Source organism: Electrophorus electricus, chromosome 3, assembly GCF_013358815.1.
Source record: "Electrophorus electricus isolate fEleEle1 chromosome 3, fEleEle1.pri, whole genome shotgun sequence".
Classification (NCBI taxonomy): Eukaryota; Metazoa; Chordata; class Actinopteri; order Gymnotiformes; family Gymnotidae; genus Electrophorus; species Electrophorus electricus.
Window position 1 is genome coordinate 12,678,323 of NC_049537.1, and position 15,367 is coordinate 12,693,689.

The 15,367-nt window shown below is 44.8% G+C and overlaps 1 protein-coding gene across 1 annotated transcript in view; it reads right to left on the reverse strand.

Moving 5' to 3' along the window:
• Positions 1-470: 470 nt before the first annotated feature.
• The window catches only part of ralgapb (Ral GTPase activating protein non-catalytic subunit beta), a 29,061-nt gene continuing 14,164 nt past the window's right edge, over positions 471-15,367 (reverse strand). The window contains 26 exon segments of the mRNA XM_035524339.1: positions 471-2,296; positions 2,298-2,441; positions 2,514-2,523; positions 2,609-2,681; positions 2,684-2,738; positions 2,740-2,761; positions 2,900-2,978; positions 3,638-3,740; positions 4,062-4,198; positions 4,363-4,485; positions 4,714-4,827; positions 4,830-4,872; positions 5,118-5,276; positions 5,678-5,887; positions 6,686-6,838; positions 7,667-7,770; positions 7,981-8,168; positions 8,386-8,537; positions 8,732-8,914; positions 10,203-10,336; positions 10,857-10,995; positions 11,250-11,314; positions 11,494-11,641; positions 11,761-11,875; positions 12,111-12,278; positions 12,768-12,969. Coding sequence (XP_035380232.1) covers positions 2,261-2,296; positions 2,298-2,441; positions 2,514-2,523; positions 2,609-2,681; positions 2,684-2,738; positions 2,740-2,761; positions 2,900-2,978; positions 3,638-3,740; positions 4,062-4,198; positions 4,363-4,485; positions 4,714-4,827; positions 4,830-4,872; positions 5,118-5,276; positions 5,678-5,887; positions 6,686-6,838; positions 7,667-7,770; positions 7,981-8,168; positions 8,386-8,537; positions 8,732-8,914; positions 10,203-10,336; positions 10,857-10,995; positions 11,250-11,314; positions 11,494-11,641; positions 11,761-11,875; positions 12,111-12,278; positions 12,768-12,969 — 3,059 coding nt within the window. The 3' untranslated portion in view covers positions 471-2,260.

The window sequence follows — 15,367 nt, forward strand, 5'->3', positions numbered from 1 at the left end:
GTTACAGTTCTAAGTGGGGGCGGCGGTGGTGGTTGACATTACATATTTATATGGCCTATTATACTGTCACATACTTTTGGCCAAATAGTGTAGTTATATAAAAAATTCAATATGAATCAGCATTTGAGTAAATGGTTTGAAAGAAAGTCTTTTTAAATATCACATGCACACAGCTTAATATCTCAGTAGAACAGGTGAAAAAAGATGAATTCCTAGGGAATAATGACCAAGATACGATGCATGTATGAAATCAAGAAACCTGTAAAAAGCTGTCTTGCTAACGGACTCAGGGCCCAGTGGAAATCTAAGAAACCCGTAAATCTCAGTGATCGACTCTTGCCACTAATCAAATCTTTCTACCAACAGGACGATCTTCAAGAGTGTAAATCTTTCTGATGGTATAGCAGCATTCTCTCCCTCTCTCGCACACCCACCCCACAAAAAGGCAATGCGAACCAGCACCACCAATGTATGGTAAGAAGTTAATTAAAATCTTTATTTCGTTACGTGTTACATCAATACCCATTGTGTTTCTTTAGGACACATATATGATAGGCATAAATACAAACGCATGTCTTTTCATATTTTTGTGCCTTTTCTAATAGAATAAGATGAGTGAGCGAAACTTTCACACCCTCATATTTACATGTTAAGTCCAACTTTATACAAAGTCGATGCCTTCAATATTTACAGAAAAAGGGAAAAAAAGATCTCTAACCAACCAAAGAAAGGTGGTGAGAGAAGCAGTTCATTACACTTGCTCTTACAATAAAACTGGGAAGATTCATCAACTCATCAGCTAGAAATTCTGTATTTTTTCAATGCACACAATAATCATCATGGTGTGCAAGCTCCGAATATTTGTTAATTGTTCGTCATATCTGAATTACAGCTACCGTAAAATCTTGAGGGGTGTTATTAGAACATGAGCCTTGTCCTTTACTGACTAAAGGCATTTCCTTGTTTATAAGCGGAGGGGAAGGAGAGGAACTAAAAGAGTAATATAAGCTGAATGAGCATCATGGACCAGGTACAGTAACGCATTATAACAGTCATTTCATTCAACTACTCTCTACAGTGACCTGTGTTTGAAAAGCTATATGTCAAAACACGAAGGAGACAAATATCTCTCAGTAGAAGCGAGAGACAATTTCTGTGGATCAAATGTTTTATCAAAAACAAACAAACAAAAAGGATGAAAAATAAATGTCTAAAAAGACCAGTGTTTCTGACATCCAGCAGAAATTGCAAAGAAAAGAAAAAACAAGTGGCACCTACACTAACAAGGCAACTTATAAAACAAAGAAAAGAGAGATAGCCCTTATGACTTGAGTTGAAATTGGATCTGGATGGATCCCAGTTTAATCACAGTTGAGATTGGGTGGAGGAAATGGTGACCTGGAGGAAAAAAAAGCAGAAATAAAGCAACCAAAACACTAGACAAGGGCGTCCCACCACTCGAGCTCTAAGAGGGGAACAGTAACTATCAAATGTATGCAGGCAATGGAGTGTTCAGTAGTTTGGCAATGACTTTAAGTATTGACCACTTTGGAAAGTCTTTAAAGTCACATGACCGTAACATAAATACGTGTAATGAAAAAGAGGGGGGGGGGGGGAGAGACAAACATTCTTTCATCGTGGAGTCCCGAGATTATGAAGGACTTCTGTGAAGTCAGAGTCTGTGGATAATGATATTCAGTATTCGGACAGATACACAGAGAGAGGGCGGAACATGACGCTGAGGTCAGCTCGTTGGAGTGCACTAAATTACGTGACCGTGTCGATGCATATGAAGAATGGGAAAACCACCTGAGTTTGAAAATAAAATGCATCAACACAGACTGGCACTGGTGTGTGCGCGTGTGTCGGAAGGAGAACAGCCAAAGACAACCCGTCGATATACCCCACTGCTGACGCTAAGCTTAGTGTTGATCACAAACAGAGGTTTTAGAGTACATGGTCATGTCTTTCATCGATGCTTCCTCCTTTCCAGTCTCAGAGAACATAACAAAAATAAAAGAAAAATACCATATGAACTAGAGTACAGAACTAGCAGAAAAGCATCCATTCCAGAGTGAATGTTTTGGACCAGCTAGTAAACAGCACATGGGCAATGAAGTAGCTTTGACAGCCAAGAGGCTGGGGCCATTTGGCAAAAGGCTATTTGGGCCTTGCTCAAAGAAACAAGCAAAACAAAACAATAAAAAACCTAGCAACTCTCCACGTGGAAGAAGCCCCATTGTGTGTGTGCATGCCGCGTTTAAGGGTAGAGGCTAGACTCTCCGACCTCCTGGTAACAGCGATGTGTAGAACTCCGGCTCCCAGTGCTTGTTGCGGTAGCGGTTAACGATGTCGACTATCTTCTGTTTCCGTCGCACGCTGGGGGGGGCTGTAAGAGTCGCTTCCAGGCGCTTCCTCCTGCACGCATTATCACCGTCTGCCTCACCGGCAGCTGGAAACAGCGACAGACAGAACGGGTGAACCCGAACACACTCCACGCGATCGAGGCACACGCGAACGAAGCTGTAGGAGCTCGGCATGACCAGAGGGAGTCGCGAAGCCCTGAGCGGAACCAGCGCCGAGGCAGTACAAGTGAGGCTGGCGGCACCTACCCAGAGCCCTCCTGCTGACCACCATGTTGTCCACCAGGGGGATGACCATGCTGAACTTGCCCATGGCTCATGGAGCTTGATGCGGAACAGGCCTGTCTTCAGCGGGTGGATGAAGATGACCAGCACGGTCCTTCTCCGGGGAGCTGGGCCTGACGCAGGCACCAACACATTTACACTGTAAATTCTAGAAACGCATCCCGTCTGGACACACAGCAAACTCACTGAATAAAGTTTTGCTTGTGGAAATATGCATTGTAAGGTGTCCTGGGTGTAGTGGGGTGTCTGACCTGGAAGCACTACTGTTGACCGCACTCTCCACACCCGTGCTGGTTCTCAGTTCAATAAGCTCAGACACAGTGAAATTCTCTACACACACACACACACACACACACACACACACACACACACACACACACACACACACACACACACCACGAAACACCATTATAGCTGAGCAATCACTCCCCTAGGTAGGAATTTGCTAAATATGCAAAAAAAACTACATAAACTAAAAATATTTAGTCCTGTATATGCTGTTTTAATTACAGCAATAACTAATAATAATTACTAAAAGGATTTGTTTTTTTCTTGTAAGAATGGCAGGCAACTCATAATTCTTATTTGCAACTATAATCTGCAGGATGCAAGTGAATGCAGAAGTGTTTAGTTTAGCCTTCACTGCCATGTTGACAGGATTAATATCATTCATTTCAGTGAGACCACCTGTGAAGATGACGATTGTTCTCATTAAATCTCCTATCGATATGTATAGCAGTATGTTAATTTTACAGCATGGCTGTGTGCACTCCTACATTAAACTGTCTCTTACTTATTACAATATATATCAATAAAAAGTGTCAAAGTTAGTGCAAATGTCTCATATCAGTGCCCAGCAGACATTCTATACATACTTATGAATATCTTTCTTGAACATCAAATAAGTTCAGAGCGCTGGCTTTGCTCTGTCACTCCCCACCCCCACACACCCACCCACACACACACAAAATTGCATAAAATGTTTTTACCAATGTCATCGTATCGCTCCACCCAGACCACCAGCACTTTAGTCTCGGGGCCGAGTGGAGGTACACTCCTGCCTGCCATCTTCTTACTCTTCGCTGTGGGAGACTGTCATGAAGAGAACAGCCATTACACAACACAAGCAGGGCAAAGCAGCAGGGGGGCTGCTCATCGGAGACCGGGAGGAGCCTCGGGCACTTGTAGTCTTGCCGAAATTGTAAACACGCAGTTTTTATTTCTTTGTTATTGCACAGATCAAGGGCACACTTGTAAAGTGAGAATCTTCTCACCACACAAAGATCTGTGCTACAGGAAAAGTTATCAGCAGCCTCTCTGTTACACTGCAGGACATGCTGCCAAATTCTACGTCCATTTAACTGGATGTCCAGTGGTGTGAGAGTGAGAGTGTGTGTGTGTGTGTGTGTTTACCCGCTGAGAGGGCCCCATGTTGTCTGAGTGGTTGGGGAAGAGCTCCAGTGTGAGGTTGGGCTGTTTCAGTAGGCTGGGCAGCAGCTCCATCTGGGAATCAGAGTACACTGTGGGGAAACTGTTCTCAGATGACTCCGCTACACACCACACACACACACACAACACACAGACACAGACACCAACTTTCATGAGATACAATGGTCGAACAGTTTGCATCCCAGCCTTCTCTCGAGTTCTAGTAAGCGATAAGTAGAGAATAAAGCGGAAGCGATCTGAAGAGCAGTGAAGTGCAGGCGCTCACCAGACAAGTCGCTGAGCGACGGCACCACAAAGGCGATCTCGGTGAGCGCGTCGGCGTAGTACAGAACCTTCCTCTCTCCGTTAAACATGCCCCCTCCCGTGTCTGCCACAGCTGCACACTCATCTATCAGGGCAGCAAGACAAAAAAAGGGAAAAGCAACGTTCTCATCTGGACATGTGTGAAGTGAAAATGGGAGTAGGGATTTGACCGGATTCAGGCCGGCTTTGCTTAAACCCAGTGTCGTTTCAACTGGAACGCCTGGTGGCTCAGAAAAGGATAGCTGGCCTCCAGGGAAAGTTGCACATTTGACTGCACTGCACGATGTGATGTGGAACTCGAGCGCGTGTGTACCTGGTGTGTGAGTGCCATTGGAGGTGTTGATAGTCCAGCTGGTGTAGACGCTCCCGGTCCAGCCCGGGTGCTGGCCTACATCCACTGGCCAGCCCAGAGACAACAGCAGCTCCAGAAGTGTGGCTGTACATTCACCGCAGACTCCACGTTCCTCAAGATCTATGCACAAAGTTTTGTATTACTGCCTTTGTGGGGTATTTTAATCGAGCTGGCTATACCCAAACGTAGCCCTAACCTTAAGCAATCTAGCTTTATCATGGGTTAATTTGGTCCCCGCAAAGTGCTAAATACATGTTCTCTCTCCTTCTCTCTCTCTCTCTCACACACACACACACACACACACACACACACACACGTGCCTATATCTGGTCGTAGTGTGCGACAGGCACTGCCTGTGCTGCTACCTCTTGGCTGCTCTTCTGCCCAGCCCTCATGTAGAAGATGAAAACTGTATCACAGGGTCGGCATGGCAACAAGTCTAGGTAGCCGATGTCATCATAGAAACCTGGCACAGTCGAGTCCAGAGCGATGAGGTGAGGAGGCAAACGGCTATTACCTGGCTCCTAAGAGATGCCACACCACACACACACACACACACACACACACACACACACACGTGCACACACAGTGAACATCTTGGCCTTGCAAACCACCTCTACGACCTCTTCTGGTTTGAATGGGCCCATAGCTGTACCGCGTTTCTATTACAGCACCCGGCAACTCAGTTGGTCTGAACAAACGTTCAGAGACATAGAGCTAAGGTGACGGACAAAACACTGGAAAGGTTAAAAATAGATGTATGTGAAACAAAGGGCCAAATAGACATGAGAGTGTAGTGTAGTGTCTAAACAAACTGCAAGAAAGATATAAACAGGGACATACAGCATTAAAGATGCTGCTAATAAAAAAAATATCAAAAATGAACCCAGCAGGGAGGGAGATGAAGTTTGGAGCTTTCTGTTACCTTGAGGGCCTCTAGCGACAGGAAGCCGAAGTGTGAGAGGAAGAGGCGTGCAGTTTGAAACTCGTGCGCGGGGGGAGGGGGCTTGCAGTCAGTGAGCGGGTCAGGGAAGGGCTTGTTCCTCCACAGCTCCTCCGAGTAGTGCTCCAGGGCTGTCTCGTACTCGATCTGCTTCACCATCACACCACGCAGCTTGTCGTGCTGCAGCTCCAGCTGACACACACACACACAGGTTTAGCTATGCACAAGCTCTCCTGAATGACTTCATACTCCATTGCTGATAAGTGGTTTATGAGGCAGTGAATACAGCCTCTAACATTCTCCGTCTTTCTGCACCATGTGCTTAAATGGGTTCATAACGGTGCTTTCTGCTGAGTTTCTAAGAAAGTATGTGCTGAGTGTTATCTCTCTGTCTCTCTCACTTTCTCTCTCTCTCACACATACACACACACACACAGCCCCACTGGAATAAGACCCAAATAGTTGTGATGACAATTCTTAGTAACATCATATACTGAAACACGCAGCCAGGCTTGTGCCAAAAACCTCTTACTTATTACCCCATAATAATTCAAATGTACTGTGCTTAATTGAACTCTGTTCCCCCTTCTATTTCAATTAAAAAGGAACAGCTTCTAGTCTTCAATAGCATCACGATAATGGCAAAACAAGTAATTGCATAGGGTGCCAACAACCAGTAGAACATCTAGCTGGCGCGGCGCCCCGGCAGAGATGGCCATACGGCAAAGAGAATGTAACACGCAGTGCGAACAATTTGTATCCGAGGGAAGGTAAACGGGCGGACGCTGACCCATGTCCCCACACGTGCGGGGTCAAGCTCACGACAGCGTCGAACGCTTTGAGGCTGCAGGACGCAGCATGCAGGACTCCCGTCAGTCAAAGGGAGACCCTGCCCCATTCTAACCCTAATCAACGATGACAAACCTTTACATAGAGCATAATCGAACGGCACAGAGCTGCAGTTTGAGTGCGGGTGATGTCCTTTCTTACCTCTTTATCTACTATATCGTGGAGGTCTGGAATGCTTAGGTCAGCTTTCACAAATGGAATCTTGTCCACCTCCTCCGGGAACGGCCTGTGCTTGACGTTAAACCGGATCCCGACATCGTTCTTGGGAGCCGGCCGTTTCTCAGGAACAAAGACCTGCTGTAGGAGGGAGACGTTCAGCGCGGTCGTGTTCGCGTTGCACGCCCCAGCAATCCTTAGCGCTGCACATCTGCCATCAGCGTGCCAACAGGCATGCCCACGTCTCCGCAACGATACTGGACAGCGCGCGCGCGTGGGTGGGACAGGTCGCGGATGGACGAGGGACAATGTGCAGCAGAGGTGGCTGGACAGCTTGGCGGACATTCATGACTGAGGGGAGAGGGTAAGAAACAGGGCCCGGATGACCAACCACCTGATCGGACGGTTGGGGGCGACAGCCCGTCCCACAGCCATACACAGTCTGGGTGAGCTATCCTTCAGTTCTTCCTGGCCTGTGGTCATCTGGGTGTATTTGGCAGGCAGCTTTCAACCCAGCAGCAGCATTAACACTCTAGCAGCACTGCTGTGTCAGATGCCCTCCTACCAGTGCCACTCCACTACTAAGGTGTCAACAGTTGATAATGGTGCACCGCCCAATATGGTCAGATCTGGTCATAAACGTGGAGTAGAGGCTGACGAAGAGCATGGCACCAGCTGGGCTACGGTCTGTGAAATGGGTGCACCATATATTAAAGTGGCCTCTGCTTAGAAAAACAATGTCACATATGAAAACCAAAACATAGATTTGGTCCATTTCCGCTTTTAGTACAGCCTATGGAAATATGAAACATTGTTCTACGATTTAAAGTATTATTAGACAATACATGAGCAAATGAATGAATTGTTTGTTTGGCAGGACCTTGTGGGCCCATGGCATGCTGAATGGTTTTTGATGCAACTCCCATGCTGGGATTGGTTGGTGGTGGGGAGTGAAGGGCATCTTACCTTCTGATTCGCTCGGGCTCCTCGAGGCTGGTGGAAGAGCTGCATGGTCCAGGCATGGCGAGCACACATGCCACGGATCAGCACGGTAATGGATGGAGATGGGTCTGCCAACACACATACACACACACAAACAAACAAACAAACAAACAAACAACAGGGAGCATGTCCTCTTTAGGAAGCCATCTTCGTTACCGACTGCATATATGCCATTTCATTATTTTAGCCCAACAAGGTCACTTTATTTTAAACACTCAAGTCACACACATTCCAGCAACATAAAGCCAATCCTAGGAAGTGTGACAGGCTTCACTCACTCTGCTCGTTACCCAGGGGCTGCTCCAGCATGGCCAGGATGACAGAGTTGTCAAGGACGTAGTATCTGAAGTTACTGTGAGAGGTGGATGTGAGTCTGGAGTATTTAATCAGGGTGTCCTCGTTCAGCAGACTGCAGGTGGAGGCGGGGCCACTTGGTGATGGGAACGCCCCCAGCACCTGCATTATACTGCAGCGGCAGACCCGGGCCAGGAATAGACAACACGGCCAACTAAGAATGCATTCAAACTACACTAATCCCCTAGATTAATAATCAGTTCATTAATACTCAGGCATATGGATCCCCACATATTATTTTTATTGGAATGGATATGGGGGTTGAAAGTATAATGGGTAACGTGTTTAATCTTCACAGCTTTATCACATTAGAGGGGTATCGAACTCACCATGACAGCGTGGCTTCTGCAGCATCTTTGACCCTCATGGAGGCAGGGTTATGCTCTTTGTCACCTTTATACCTCACTTCCTGTTCACCCGTCTTTGATTTGCTGCCCGATATACCCAGCTCGACAATCTCCAACACCTCTATGAGGCAGTCCTGCACCCCCCCCCCCCACACAAAAGCACACGACACTCAACACCTGCGTCCCATATTTCCCACATGCAAGAACATCTCACAGCATCACACACGGCACACGGAGGACTGGGATGAGCACCAACGCGGACTCCTCTTCCCATGCTGCCGCCACAGGTGGGTGCTTTCTAAATAAATCACGCCTCAGTGGTCCGTACCTTCTCGTTCAGCATGTCGGGGTGCTCCGTGAGCCACACGCACAGGCACTGGAAGGCGGCTACGATCATGGAGTGCAGGTCTCGGGAGTGCAGAGGGGCTGGCCGGCTGCACTGGTACACGATGTAACTGCACACCGAGCTGACAGCCCGCTTACGGTCCGAAGATTCCACAATCGCCTTCACCTGACAAGAGGCCAAAACCACAACGATCGGACCGATCAGGGTCACCACATCTCGTTCCTCATGCTTCCATGCCGCCGCGTACGGCGACCCGTGAAACCCGCTACAGATCGCAAAGCACCTGCCAACGCCCAGTCACGTCACATCCCATCCCATAGTCCCTATAGAAGTCTCAATTAAAAATATCCCACATTCCACAGCTAATCAAGTACAGCGATTGAACCTACTTCTCAAACCCTTCCTCCTCCTGATCTGACTGAGCTTTGGCACGCTTACACTCCAGACGGCTCGCTCAGGTTCTCCTGTGTGGCGGTCTGCTACCAGCTCCTTCACGCCTCTGGCTGCCACCGTTTAGAATTCCATCCAACGGTATGTACGTGACAGGCCCTACGTGCCGTGTCTCAAGGCTGAGCAGTCAACTCACCTCTGCTCTTAACACCATCACCTCTCTTGTGTAAGAGCAAAGCGCTCGATTTATTGCTGCAATATCTCTTTCCACTGTTACGCCGAGGACATCCGGCTCTACTTCGCTCCGAAGCCTAATGATCAGTGCTCACTGAAGCGCCTCGGTGAGAGCCTCGAGGATATAAAAACCTGGATGGATAATACTTTTTTCTAATTAAATTCAAATTGTTTATCGGAAACCCTTGTAGTACTACCAGGTTTTACCTACTGACAGCAACGTGTGGTTATGTTAAATCACATATTACAGTCAAGAATGACTTTTAATCGACTCAATTACTAAAGTCAGGTGTTTTTATTCATGCATGAATCTCACGGATTACTGCAGTTTGTTGTTTGTTAGGTCTAAAGTTTTTCTTAGTCTGTTTACAGTTAGTACAGCATGCAGGCGGTACACAGCTCAGGAACACCAAGAAGATGCATCGCATCAGCTCAGCTTTAGTCTCTCTTGAATTACATCCTGTAACGGCAGGATGTTCTTTCATTGGTTTTTAATGCTTTTAATATGCAAGCCCCTTCCTATACCTCTGACTTGAGTCACCCCTGACATGCAGACGCTGCTCCCGGGATGTGAAACAGCCTAACGTTGAACATTAGGTATGTAATATCCAAGTATGATGTCATATATGTAGGTTTTTGTCAGCTATGCTTGACTACTGACTATGTACAATGCTTTGGTCTACTGTTCTTCAGGTGTGCTTTCTAAATCAAAGTTTACTTACTTGACTTTCTTCTCCACATTTAATTTCTGTGTGTTCACGGGCATGATTATAAACTGATACAAATTTCAGGACTGATTACTTTCTGCTGGGCAGCGGGCAGCACGTACCTTGGCCAGGCCAGCAAGGAGCTCGAGGGCGGCCAGCGAGATGCTCATGTCGGGCCTCCACTGCGAGTTGAGCCGCTGGGTGACCAGGTGGATGCTACGAATCAGCAGGCCGGCCGCTGTGTCTGTGTGGAGAGCTGGGATATGACACACAGCACGGCGCGGAGCGCAGGTTAGTCGCACACACGCGCACACGGGCACGCCGAAGCCTAGCACGGACGCGCGGCCAGGAGCCACACAGCGGCCAGCGCGTGCACGCACGCTCGCACTCATGCCCATCCACGGCCGGGGACGCGGGACCGGCTAAACACGCCCATGATTACACTGAATTTCACAAAACTCCATTGACTGCATTGACAGGAAGCATTCATGCTTCTAAGAACACAACAGAAAGTGCATACAGTTTTGCGCAGATCTGCATCAGTTCTATATAAATGTTGGCTCTTGGGCTAAAACACATGCTTTGTAGTTTCTAAAAACAGACATCCAAACAATCACCAACAAATAATCTGTTGTCAAGATGCAAAAGTTAAAAAGCCATCATGCCATAGCAAAGCATGCTTAACGTTTGCAATATTCACATCGCAGACGCTTAGCAGAGGGAAATGCAACGCACAACACCAGCTGCGCAAGTGGCGAGTGGCTCTGTAGGTTTACCGTAGTCACGCAGCAGGGCCTGGGCGGGTCTCTCACTGTCGGGGGTGGTGGCCTCGGAGCTGCCGGCGCTGGCATTGCTAATACCGCTGTTATTGCGACTGTGGCTCTTAGCCAGAGGATGCCCTCCATCCACGCTTCCCTACACATGGTGAGCAGCAGCGCTTCAGTTATAAAGCACCCTGTTCCAAACATACACCTCACTGGGTTCAGCCAATCAGCCATCCTGACGTCTGTGTACAAGGCCACCGTGTCCATAAAATTACAGTATGCAAACATTTCATTGGCAAGGGCGGTGTTAAAAATATCATGTTGCAGTGTAAGATGATGACAGTAAACACTAACAGACTCTGACTCACTCTCTTCCATGGAGAAATAATTCGCAAATCAGCTTACCACCTCGGCTTGGGCGCCTATAGACTCCAGGAGAGCAGAATCCTGTACTATATTCAGCATTGCCGCTGGGAATAGAACGCATATGTACAATAAACCTTCTTATTTCAACTGTGACAGGGGAGACGTGTCAGACAGATTAGAGAGGGGCAAAATGTGTTCTAATAACTGCAAAATATATGGTGCTGCCAAATACACTGAAGCCAAACTCAGTAAACATAAATATTGACGAAACAATCAATCATACCTAGTATCATCTGGGTATTGACCGGGTCCGTTTCGGTTTGCAGAGCGCCAATCAAAATATTCACCAGTCGCAGCTTCAGTGAGAGGAAGGTCACTGCTTTGTCATGAAGAGAGTTGTCATCATTGCTAAATTTACCCTCCAGGAGAACCTGAATCCGGGACACGAATGAGATTAGACAACAACTTAGTTGCTTGCCATTTTTTGGTCGGCATGTTCGTACGAGTGGAAGAGGTTGCAGCAGCAGTTAAACCAAGTCACAGGATTCACCTCAGATTTGATGGTGCCAAAATGGTGTGGGAGAGGCAGCATAGACAGCAGTATGTTGATAGAAGCTCTTCTTAATTCAGTGGGGTTTACATACGACTTAAATTTGGTCAATTCACTGTAAGAAGAGGGAGAAGCATAGTTCAGAACTACCTTCACAGCTGCGCGTTTCTAGAGTAAATAAACAACAACCTCTCCGAGGGTCGACACATTCCAAAAAAATATTTGGAAAAAGCAACTGAAGTCTGGCCTGAGCCCTAGTGGGTGCTAAAGACATGGTTCCAAAGTATGAAAAATAAGAGCGATCCAAAATGTTCTATGGATGTAGGAGATATCTCAAGACAGCTCCTTACCGATCAGGAAGAATAATTTCCAGTGCAGATATAAAGTACGGAACCACGACGTTGATCCCTTTCAGATCAGAGCAGAACAGGGCTGAGGAGTTGAGGATAATGCTGGCCAGAACTGGCCTGCAGATGTAGTCGGAGATCTGGAGGCCCTGGATTAGGACCATGTAGAACCTGACAGGTTGAAGAACAGGTGGCATGGGGTGGGTGGCACAAAAACAACAAACAACAAAAATAGAGCAGACATCTCCACAGTTCAGAAAGAAAACTTAATTTGAAAACTTTTCAGTATGGTATTAGTTTGCCTCTTGAATGTGATTATATAGTCAGCGGAGGCTGATCAGACTCTATTAGCACCCACATACATTCATCATAAGAGAAAGAAAAACAACCGAATGAACACCTGATCTCCATTCTAGCAATCACAGCATAACACAAAATTTTGAAAAAAAATAGAAAAATTAATTACTATACAAGCTTTACTAAACTTGCCAGGTTTTAAGTGTGGCCTAGTTTAACAGCATGGCCTGGCATGAATATAAAAAGAAAAAACAAAAAAACAAAAAAACAAAAAAAAAAAACTGTTAAATGCAAAAATAGTGAGCTATATCTATAACCTAGCTGTAGACCAGTTTCTTTCAGTAAAGCCCTTGATTACTGTACCTGGACAAGTAAACCGGTAGAATTTCCTCCCCGGTTTTCTTGCTGCAGAAGATTCTACACAGTGTTCCACAAGCCTCTGCTCGACCAGACTCGTAATTGTCAGGAAACTCGTTGGCGTCAAACATGGGGTTTGACACCATAGTGTCAGTAGACATCTGAGAGCCTTTCCTCCTCAGTTCAACTCCAGCCTGAGTTGCAAGGGCTGAGAGGGAGAAAAAGACAGAGAAAAGGGGAGACAGAGAAGGACAGGAAGAGACGCAAAATCTAAGTGACTGCATCGCATGGCTACTAAAAGGATCTTAACAGGGATTACAGACAAAGAGATCCACAGACCAAAAATGTCTTTGGAGATCCTGTTTAAACTAAAATAGTCAAATTTTAATGCACTTTAAAATGTATTATTTAAATAATTTATTTTACCAATAAAAGCACGATCATTAATGTAGCTGTTTTTTTTTTTATTATACAATTGGCTTTTGGTTAGAGTTACAGGATCAACATGATTTTTCAAAAGACGTACTCGAAGACATTAACTTTTAATAAGACTGTACTTGAAGACGACATCAAGAGCTAGTTTACTAGCACTTTAATGAAATCAGCGTGCTTTAATTAAACCTATGTAATCTTAAAATAAAAGTGAAAGAGTACACAAAATCCTTGAACAATAACGGTTCTTGATCAAGCAAACAATCAGTCAGGGGAGAAGGGGGAAAAAAACCAAGAAAAAGATTAGCTCTCCTGGTCGGCCTCCCTGTTAGCAAACACAGTACTTTAACAAGAGGTTTGTAAGACAAATGTTGAAAAAGTGCAAACTACTGTGGGTCAGCATCACTAAATAACACATTAGAAGGCACAATGTGGCTGAAACATACTGAACACACATCCACAACATGCAGAAATATTCATACAAAACTTAAAACAAATCAATATAACAAATAAATCATAAGTACAAATAAAAACAACCAAATGATAACCAAAAAAAGCTACATAATCAAAACACCAGGCGAAACTGAGGACAACGTTGGTTGTTGTGTTTCTTTGGAGAAGATCGGTTAGTAGAGGTCCTTTAGGTGGATGATATGGGAAGGAACTGGTCGCATGATGGCATGTTAAGTTGCATCCAAAAAAAAATCAATTGCAGCAAACATTCTCAGCCCTTTGCTGGTGACTTTACCGACAACTGTTTCAATGAGGATTTAAGAATATTTGTTGCATTTGAGCCAATGACATTTGGGCAGCAGTCAATATACTCCCCGGACCCCTAATACCAGAACCAAGCAGTGTATGGCCAGATATCTTGCCCCAAGAAAACAATACTGCGACAACAAAAAGTGACAGTGTCAAAGCAAAAAAGGAATTAAACGAAAATTAAACAAATAATTGCAACTGGTAAAGCTTGTGTTCCTACTTACAAGATTTATAAGAAAGAAGAATTTGGAAAAAAGTTGCTGCAAGATAGAGATAAAATGGAAACAAATCAAATAACAGCAGTAGCAGAGATCCAGAAACTATGAAGAATGTCAATGGTCTGTTGTTTTATGACTTTATATACTTAAAGATTGTTTTACAGCTAGGAGGGAATCAAAGAGAGTGGCTATAACAAGACACTGAGCTTCAAATATTCACCATGCATGAAGAGAAATGGAACAGGAAAAAAAAGCAAACATAAGACGGACAATTAGCCTACCTAACACGTCCCACAATCCAACCTCATCCCAGACTCATCACAATACTGCTTTAACGAAGATGGCTTCACATATATTTAAGGAATCGGTTAAATTTCCTTGATTAATAAGTTAAATTCATTTGCCATTCCTTATTACTATCCGAATTACTATGCATCATCATGCCGTTCCTTAATACACCTTGATTAATAAGAACATCTCAAGGCAAGGTTAGATATGATCTGCAATCTTTGGCAAAACTACTACTATTAATCACCATCACCACCAGTAGTAATATTATTATTATTATTATTATTATACTATTAACGGCATACAAATGAAAACGTAAATAAAATGGAGACTGATGTTGAATGGAGATTGATAAGAGAAAGTACCTTCAAAAAATCCTGAATAAATGAATGAAACTTAAAGGAACAATCACATTTACATACACATTTGTCCTACTTTTCTACACAGCAGATTCTAGTGCATTCTCTAAATGTTTTGTCTTTCAGCTTTTTTTTTTCTTTCTTTTTTTTTTTTAACTAGCATTGCAAGTAATGGAAGCGTGCCAACACCAAGGAGCATAAGGATAAATGCATGCCCAAAACTTCAAACTTGTTTGAAAAGACATTATGCTAAGAACAATAATTTTCCATAAATGTAAGTAGCAATTTCAAGTTTAAAATGATCATCTCTATTACTTTAAACTTACTATACAATTCCAGCTTAAATTGGAAGCCACCCACAAGCAATTGAGAGATACCAAAAAAAGTAGTTCTAGGTGTCTAAGATAGACGTTACCCCATAACATCAAAGCTTTCAGATATGCAGTGCAACTGTGCTCAGTTTTATAGATAACAGTGTCCTTACTGGGCCCTAAATGTCACTAGAAAGTCTGTATTATATGATTTGAAGATAAAGTTTGACGCATCT